Source organism: Dermacentor silvarum, chromosome 2 (assembly GCF_013339745.2).
Source record: "Dermacentor silvarum isolate Dsil-2018 chromosome 2, BIME_Dsil_1.4, whole genome shotgun sequence".
Taxonomy (NCBI): Eukaryota; Metazoa; Arthropoda; class Arachnida; order Ixodida; family Ixodidae; genus Dermacentor; species Dermacentor silvarum.
In genome coordinates this window covers 20,013,434-20,022,711 of record NC_051155.1, presented here as the reverse complement: position 1 = coordinate 20,022,711, position 9,278 = coordinate 20,013,434, and the positions used below count along the sequence as shown (strand labels likewise).

Below are 9,278 nucleotides of genomic sequence, written 5' to 3'. Positions count from 1 at the left end.
GACTATGGTCTATTACACGATCCACCTCTGTCACGGTGCTCACGAACTCATCCACGGTCCTTGGTCCCTGTACCGTGATTGCCATAGTCACCTGGTCGTCGTGGATTCCCTGTACCAGGTACTGAATGCCTTCCTTGTCAGTCAGCTGATCAGGGAACCAGCTGAGAATCTTCAGTTGTGCGAGTGCGTAGTTGACCAACGACTCGTCTCTTGTCTGTGTACGAGCTGCTACACGTTCCTGCCACTGGATGAGCGACAGTTGCTCGCTAAAATTATCGAGGAAGGCTTTCTTCCACTCAGGCCACATTGTGAACTGGCTGCCCGTAGTGACACTCCAGTGTACTGTAGGGTCGCGGAGCTTCCCCAGTGCTATCGCCAGAAGCGCTGCAGGCTCGCAGAATGCGAGCTGTTGGGGGCGCCCAAGATCTTCCACCCAGCGATGAGCTGCGAGACCTCCGTCACCGCTAAACGCAGGCAGAGTCGTGGAAAAGTCGGGTGCCGTCATGACGATTACAGTCCTGTTGGCCGTTTGCGGTAAGATAAAGGCTAATTGTTGTTGCATAAAAACATTCAAAAGTTGCATGTTTTGATGAGGGTCGGACGTGAATGCTGGCATCGCTAGTGCTAGTGACTGGGCATCGGCGAGGCCATACGAAATTTCACCTATTTCTGGTGATTCTGGTGAGCTGGTGACAATCGGTGCGTTTCATGGCAATGCCGACAAGGTGTCACATAATATCGTCTTTACAGCCCTTACTGTCGATATGAAGACGTGATAGCTCATTTCTGATGAGTTTGGCGGTGCAACCGGCGAGATCGGCGGCGGTGGCTTCGTCCCAATTGATTAGTGACATAGCAATAGTGTAGCAGGCTGGTTTGACTTGGGCTGAGGCGAAATAAGGCTGAGGCTTGTGGCTAACCGGTTGCGAAGGCTATTTGTTGGTTCTTGTGGTTGATTGCGCCATATGCGAGAGTGTATTCTTTATCAACAGCAAGGATTTAGACGATTACATTTCATGGCATGAAAACAGCGCAAACAGCTGTCATCGAACGGCTCTCGCGAATAGACACAGCAGCAAGACTATTTAGTCACAGCAGGCTACACAAAGCTGTCAGAATGTTCTGGCAAAGCAGTCTCACAATACAATACTGAAGGCACGGTAATGGGGGTATAATTCTTCAGTTTTTTAACGTCTCCCTACTTATGCATTCATATTCCGTTGGCATTTTTCCACCTCTCTGGTACACATGAAGTCGTGAGGCGTTGCGTATAAAGGGCCGCAAGCTTTCAACCATTAAATATAATGCTATACCATCTTGTTCTGCCGCCTGTGCCAGGGTCCTGTCTTGCAAGGCCTATCTATCTTCATCGCCAGTTATAGAAGGGTCCTCTGTACCCTTGTCATCACTACTTTGAATGAAGTTAGCGTGGCTGCTCTGGGGAATGCACAGGTTGGCATAAAATTCTTCGGCTGGTTTTAATATATCAGCAAAATTGGTGATGACATTATTCTGCTTATCTTTCAGTTTCATTTTATTGAGCAATCTTTTTCAGACAATATTATGTTAAAATACAATGATCCACTATTCATGCAATGATAGTGGCTAGACCGAAAAACAAATGAAATGATAGGTTGAAAAAGACGCACACATGCATAAAACACTGTATGCACACAGCGCATATATCTTGTCTTGTCTTATGCCAAGTTTTCTGCTGACTGATTTCATGCTACGCTCATTTTTACGGCTTCCAGTCTTTCGCACGTTATAATTTCGAATATCCCTGACGTTCTTCTTGTTAAACAGTTTTGACGGTTGATCGAATTCTATCTCATCTCTTGAGTTAGTCACTTTCATGCTTATTAGTTTCTTTTCAGGTCCTTTGTTACTTGGGAGAGTTTACCTACTGGTGGCCTTGGTGCCATGCCTCGCGTTGTAACTGCGGCTTCTCAAATCAGCCTATTTATGTTTCCATTCATTACCTCCATGTTATGTTCATCTTCCTTTGATCAAGCTGAATTCGTCTGCTTTTACCCATTAAATGTGATGGCGTGATAATGTATTGCCGTGGGACGAAAACAAACGTCTGTACTTTTACGGGAAATTACTGTAAATGCCACGGCGCACTTTGGCGGTGCCGTAGAATGAAATTGCTGGCGTCTGTGTTTTAGGGCACAGCTTGTAGGCGCCCGTTCCTTCGCCGAGCGTGGTCCGACGGCGTTGTCGTAACCCAGCGAACGAGCTAAGCGTGGAAGAGCGTACGCAGTACGCCGCGGGGTTATGAAAGACACGGGGACGAAAGCGGCGAGGAGGATGCAGCGGAACCATGAGGCGGAAAACGGAGGAGGGTAAGGTGAAGTAGGCATGACCAGAGTAGCGCGCGTCGGGGAGGTTTGCCAGTGGCGGCTGTTGTGAATTACTCCCATGCGTCACCCACGCAGCTGTCTCTCGCGATCTCCAGATTATGTGAGGCAGTCGCGCCACCCTTTGCTCGTTTGCAACGTACCGCAAGAGACAGATGGTCAGCGCCTGCCAGTATATCCTCCTAAGACCCCTTGTACAATACATTGTGTTGTGTTATCGTGTTTGTGCATCGTGGTGCTGACGCAGACGCACTTCGCTATCCGCGGTGACCCGGACTCGGACTGTTGGGCTTTGTGACGTCAATGCTTGGTGTGATAGTGGCTCGAGCATGTATATAAGCAACCGCCCCTTGTTTCTTCCGGGGGTTGTTAGATCGTTAGTTGTGTGACCGAATAAACATGAGTTGCACTTAGCACCGTGTGCTGCCTGCCGGCTTCGCCCTGCGTAGGCGAAGATATAATAGTGGCGACGAGGGTGGGATCCGTGTGAATCCGCACGGCCGACAGACGCCAGGCACTTTTGGGAGCGGAAGACTTCAACATGGCAGTGGCTGGCAAGTTCGAACCCTTTCTCGAGGACGGAGACGAGGATTTCGAATCGTACATCGAGCGGTTCGAGCACTTCCTTCGGGCGACCCAGGTGAGCGACGACCTCAAAGTTTCGGTGTTGATTACCGCTATTGGGAAGAAAACCTATCGCACGCTTAAAAATCTACTAGCTCCCACGAAGCCCGAGGAGAAAGAATATTCGCAACTAATTCAAGCCCTCAAGAAGCATTATGCTCCGGAACCCATGGTCATAGCGGAACGTTTCCGATTCAACCGCCGGATTCAGCAGGACACAGAACCGGTGGCGGGCTTTGCGTTGGAATTGAAGAGTCTGGCTGCCTCCTGCAATTTCGGGGCATTTTTGGATGAAGCTTTGCGGGACCGTTTCGTTGCCGGGCTGAAAGACGAGATAACGCAAGCAGAGCTTCTGAAGAGGGCCACACTGACGTTTGCAGAGGCGTGCGAACTAGCTCGAAGTATTGAACTAGCCCGTTCCGAGACGAAGAAATTCCAGCCGGAGGGGCAAGAACTGGGTGTCCACGCCGTACAACGACAAACTCTGGAGTTCAAGGTCGGGACAGCCGCGGGGAGACTACATGGAAACCAGAGCAGCGAAAGAAACAACCGGTTGGGCTTGTTACCGCTGCGGAGCCACCTCCCACACCGACGAAAGGTGCCCGTTCAGGAAATACTGCTGCCGCGCCTGCAAACGAGTGGGTCACTTGGCAAGAGTGTGCCGGTCGTCCGGCAGCACAGCGCACTATGCGGAGGACAGTAGTGGTGAGGACAATCTTTTGCTGCAGAATGTATTTTCGTGTAACGAGAGTGTCCGAAACTATACTGTAAACGTACGGGTCGGGGGTCGTAATGTGCCGATGCAGATAGATACGGGCGCGTCTGTTTCTATCGTCCCCGAGACTCTCTATCAGCGACACTGGGCCGGGCGACCGTTGTTGCCGTGTAGAATAAAGCTAAAAGCCTATGGGGGAACGCCGTTAGCGGTTCTGGGCAAGCTGATGATGCCGGTAGAGCACAACAACCAGACAGCGACACTGCCTCTGATCGTTGTCCGTACGTTGCAAAAGAGTGAGACTGCGTTGCTAGGGCGAGACTGGTTGGAATCTCTTAAATTGGATTGGTTGAGTGTGGGTAGGGTGGCGATTGATCGAGTAGCTAGCTTGCTTGAAAGGTTCTCGGAAGTGTTTGAACCAGAGCTCGGACGGATAACGGATTGTCAAGTAAGCTTGTTGCTGAAGGATGGCACAACACCGGTCTTTTGTAAACCTCGACCGGTGCCCTTCGCACTCCGAGATCCCGTTTCCCAACAATTGAGGGCCTGGCAGAACGCAGGGGTGATTGTTCCCGTCCTAAAAAGCGACTGGGCGACGCCGCTGGTGGTGGTTCCAAAAGGAGACAAAACGGTCAGGATTTGCGGAGACTACAGAATGACGGTGAATCCCTGCTTGCGCACCGATCATTATCCGCTGCCAGTCATGGAAGATTTGTTTGTAGCCTTGCATGGGTGCAAATATTTCACTGTGCTGGACCTTTCAACCGCCTATCAGCAGCTGCAGTTGCACCCTGACTCGCAGTTTTTGCTCACGATAAATACGCACATGGGGCTGTTTAAGTTTACGCGCCTACCGTATGGGATAACCAGTGCACCCTCGATATTTCAGGCAGTCATGGACGATGTTCTAGGAGGCCTAGATAGAGTCGCCTGCTACCTGGATGATGTGTTGATTGCCGGGGAAAGTTTTGAGGAGAGTTGGAAAAAGGTGGAAAGCGTGCTGACAAGGTTCAAGGAACGAGGCATTAAGCTGCGCAAAGAAAAGTGCAAGTTTTTCCAAACATCGGTGGCGTATCTGGGTCACGTGCTGGACGCAAATGGCTTTCGGCCATCCGATGATAAGGTGCGCGCTATCAAAGACGCGCCGACACCCAAGAACAAACAGGAGCTTCGAGCATATTTGGGCATGCTCAATTTTTATGCCAAATTCATTCCGAACATGTCAGCAGAGCTGAAACCATTGTACGAGTTGTTGGGCGAAAATGTTAAGTGGAAATGGACGGACAGGGTGGCGGATACCTTTAAGAGATCTAAGGATTAGCTTATGCATCCCAGAGTACTAACATACTACAATCCGGATCAGGAACTGGGTATGGTATGCGACGCCTCGGCATATGGACTAGGGGCGATCTTATTCCATAAAATCGCGGGGGCCGAAAGACCGATAGCGTTCGCATCGAGGACACTAAGTCAGGCAGAGCAGGGCTACGCCCACCTGGAGAAAGAGGCTCTTGCAGTGATTTTCGGTCTAAAGAAGTTCCACAAATTTTTGTTTGGTCGAAAATTTTCCGTTTATTCAGATCACCAACCCCTGGTTGGAATTTTCGGGCATGGCAAGCCAATCCCTACAATGGCAGCAGCACGGATACAGCGGTGGGCCTTAATCCTTGCAGCGTATGACTACCGATGGGTCTACCGAAAGGCAAGCGAAATGCAAAATGCCGATGCCCTTTCACGGCTACCGCTCCGAGACAAAGCAGAGGAGTCAGAGGGTGTTTATTTCTTTTCGGTGCTAGACGAGGCTCCATTGTCTGCAAGGGAAATCAGATCGTAAACGCGTAAAGATCTATTGCTGTCCAAAGTGTTGTTTTTTACGCAGAACGGGTGGCCTGCGCATGTGTCGGACGACGATCTTTCACCATACTTCGTTCGCCGTAACGAACTGTCGGTAGACCAAGAGTGCGTAACATGGGGCAATCGCGTGGTTATACCCACTTCGTTGCGACACAAGGTTCTAGAAATGCTGCACGAAGGTCATCCAGGGATGACTCGAATGAAAATGCTGTCAAGGAGTCATGTCTGGTGGCCTCGCTTAACGCTAGACATAGAGCAAGCGGTGAAAGAGTGCATCACTTGTCAGTTGTCACAGAATGCGGCAGCTAGAGTACCACTAATGTCATGGGGCTGGCCAACGCGTAGATGGCAGCGAGTTCATCTAGATTTTGCGCAAAGGGACCAGCATTTCTTTTTGGTCTTAATGGATGCTCATTCGAAGTGGGTTGAGGTGTTTGTCATGACAGCAACAACAAGCGAAAAGACGGTAGAGAAATTGCGAGGTGTTTTTGCGGCCTACGGACTACCCGAGGAGATCGTGACCGACAACGGGCCCCAATTCACATCGCAGCACTTCGGAACATTCCTGAGCAGGAATGGAATTCGTCATTCCAAATCTCCTCCCTATCACCCTGCTTCGAATGGTAGCGCCGAACGGTGCGTTCAGACCGTCAAGAAGGACTTGTTTAAACAGATACTAGACGAAGAAAGAAAAGGAGACAAGAAGTCCATACAACATCGCATAGACCAATTTCTCTTCAGTTATCGCAACACCCCGTCCAGCACCACTGGTGAGACCCCGGCCCAGATCTTCTTGTCGTGGCAGCCAAGAACCAGGCTGAGTCTGCTGCACCCTGAAATGGAACAACGCATGCGCGAAAGGGGAGAGCAGGCGAAGCTCCACGCAGACCAGAAACGAGGGCCATGGAGAGACTTTAGGGAAGGCGATCAGGTTTTGGTAAAAGGACTCCGCCCGGACGACGACAAATGGCTGTTGGGTACAATTGCTCAGCGGTGCAGCGCATGCACGTACATTGTTCGCGTCGCAGACGAGGACCGATACGTTCACGCTGATAACCTGCGACTAAGTACATTTCAGGAGAACCGGAGCTGGCTTAAGGCGGCGGGAACAGTACTGGACGAAGAAAGAAAAGAAGACAAGAAGTCCATACAACATCGCATAGACCAATTTCTCTTCAGTTATCGCAACACCCCGTCCAGCACCACTGGTGAGACCCCGGCCCAGATCTTCTTGTCGGGGCAGCCAAGAAGATCTGGGCCGGGGTCTCACCAGTGGTGCTGGGTGCACATTGCTGGGTGCACCAGCACATTGCCTTCAAAATTTTTTTCACAAATCACTCGGAAATGATTACGCAAAATATTATTTCTGAGTATTAAGTACGGTGCATGTGTAACGTTAAAGAAGTGGTTTACTCATATTCTTTTCATCCGCTTTCGATATATTTGACACTCACTTTATCTAGACATATGTGTCGTCCCAGATGGCCGAAAGCAACTTTGAGGTGTGTTTAGAAATCTACGAGATTGTCTGAGAACACCAGACGCGGCAGCAACATGGCAATGGCAGCAACATGACACGTAGTTCCATCTTCATCTGTGCGTTCAAGTAATGAAATGGAGTTTATACCATAGCAAACACGAGAGGATAATGGATATATTTTTTTCTCGTACATGGAAACGGAGCTTTTGCCCTGTAATCCAACGTTACTATATTACTTCTTTCAGTTTTCAAACTCCGGCGCCGCGAATGTCGCCCTTACCTGTACCGTCGAGCGGAGGCACGCTCGTCGCCGTTCGACGATGTCCGCAATACAGATTAGCAGGAGGCGATTGGAAGATTGGTGGAAGCAAACTATGGAAATGACAAACATTGGAAGCGTACGAAAATTAAGTTCCCAAGAGGGGTTCAGAAGGTTTAGTGAGGGGAATTCTGCGCGTTGTTTTAAATATATATAGGACATTATAATAACAAAAGCTTGGTGGCACAACCCACCGCCTCGTTCCAAAGGGGACGCTCCTAGCATACATTCATCCATCCATCCGATCGCTCTGATGGTGGTGTCGGCCGGTGTCTAACACTCCTCCTCCACTTGGATGTCTACTTGAGGCCAAAATGCCCCCCCCCCCCCACTTAGTCCTGCAAAATGTAATCGAACAAGCCATACATAAAGCAGGACACAACCAGTTGGTCATCACGGGCGACTTCAACGCGGCTCACATGCTTTGGGGCTATGTTTATTCGAACCAACAAGGGAACAAGCTTTACGCGCTTATAGACTAGCACGATCTGTCTCTCGTCATTGATCCGAAGACTTCCGCAAGAACAGAAACAAGTGTCACCAGGGACACAGCTCCCGACCTCACCTTCACTTGAAAGATACCTCACACCACATGGAAGCCTCTGTATAAGCACCTAGGAAGGGACTATGCCATCCTCGCAACCACTATTGCGGGCAGAGATTATAGCGTCAGATTGGGCCACGCCAGGCTCACAGACTGGACGAGCTTCCGGAAAAAGCGAAGTGGCAGATCAAACGGTACAGTGAGGGAACCAATTCTAGACATCGTAGAGTGAACCCGACAGCTACGGGAAGAAGTTAAAGAACACCAAAGTACTGCAAACTAACACTCCCATCATAGACAACCGCCTACTCCACCTCCGGGAAGCTAGAAAGGGATTGCTACGGAGATGGAATAAACATAAACATAAGAAGTTGAAACGTCGAATTGCGTTACTCACGGAGGAAGCAGAAAAATATGCAGCATCATTGTGTAAGGAGAACTGGCTTTCTCTGTGTGACTGCCTGCGAGGCAGTCTCAGCACATTCAAGACCTAGAGACTCCTAGGAGTACCTAATAAATCCCAGTTTTTCAAAAACTGAATCCCTTCACGATATGACCAAAGTAATACATCTGTTCCCGAGAAGCATGGAAGATCTCCTGCTGGCTCTCAAGCACATATATCTGCCGACACAACCCACGGAGCTCCTTCCACCGTACACGAGCCAGCCTCACGCTGGGTTGGACGAGGACATCCAACTGAGTGAGGTCACTGCAGCTATACAGAAGCTCCGCAAGCACACGGCCCCGAGTGCAGATGAAATTTCTAACAAGATTCTGGCAAATCTCGACGACCTGTTTATATGGGAACTGACGCAGCATCCCAACAACATCTGGAGATGCGGCACAATCGTACAAGAATGAAAGACTGCAGAGGTCAGATCTATACAGAAGCCTGGAAAACTCCAACACATCGAAAACTTGCGACCGATTTCCCTTACTTCCTGTGTAGGCAAATTGCTTGAACACATTATATTGGACAGACTACAAACCTACCTGGAAGAAGAAAACAAACTGCGAAACTCGATGGTCGGATTTAGCCCGCATCTCTCGGCCCAAGACGTACGAGTGCTGCAAATCAAAGAAGAGGCAATGACACCCGTCACACAGAACTCACCCACGGCCATCCTTGCATTAGATCTGAATAGGGTGTTAGACAATATAAAACGCTTCACCATACTCTCCTATCCCAACCCACTAGACTGTGGCGCTAGGACGTACAACTATATAAAGGATTTGCTGAGGAACCGCACGGCTGTCTTGAAAATAGGAGATCAGGCCACGCACCCTTTCCTGATTGGAGGTAGAGGAACAACACAGGGAGCTGTCATGTCCCCCCTCCTCTTCAATATCGCCCGCATTAGATTGCCTCCCCTCCTGCC

At 49.8% G+C, this 9,278-nt stretch overlaps 2 protein-coding genes across 2 annotated transcripts; both read left to right on the top strand.

Annotated features, from left to right (window-relative positions):
• The first annotated feature begins 2,904 nt into the window (after positions 1 to 2,904).
• Positions 2,905 to 3,690, top strand: LOC119439923 (uncharacterized). The gene has a single exon (XM_037704889.1). The coding sequence runs from the start codon at positions 2,905 to 2,907 to the stop codon at positions 3,688 to 3,690; it is 786 nt and encodes a 261-aa protein (XP_037560817.1).
• A 1,862-nt stretch (positions 3,691 to 5,552) lies between these two features.
• Positions 5,553 to 8,760, top strand: LOC125943382 (uncharacterized protein K02A2.6-like). Its single transcript, XM_049662672.1, has 2 exons — positions 5,553 to 6,852; positions 8,484 to 8,760. Exons 1-2 carry the CDS (start codon positions 5,723 to 5,725, stop codon positions 8,758 to 8,760), a joined length of 1,407 nt encoding a protein of 468 aa, XP_049518629.1. The 5' UTR covers positions 5,553 to 5,722.
• Positions 8,761 to 9,278: the final 518 nt, after the last annotated feature.

What these genes read in the sequence shown, in the direction of transcription:
- LOC119439923 (XM_037704889.1), top strand. Translation starts at nt 2,905, where the DNA reads ATGGCAGTGGCTGGCAAGTTCGAACCCTTTCTCGAGGACGGAGACGAG.
- LOC125943382 (XM_049662672.1), top strand. Translation starts at nt 5,723, where the DNA reads ATGCTGCACGAAGGTCATCCAGGGATGACTCGAATGAAAATGCTGTCA. An exon ending in TGCTGGGTGCACATTGCTGG is followed by an intron (nt 6,853 to 8,483) that starts GTGCACCAGCAC and finishes GTTCCCGAGAAG; the next exon opens with CATGGAAGATCTCCTGCTGG.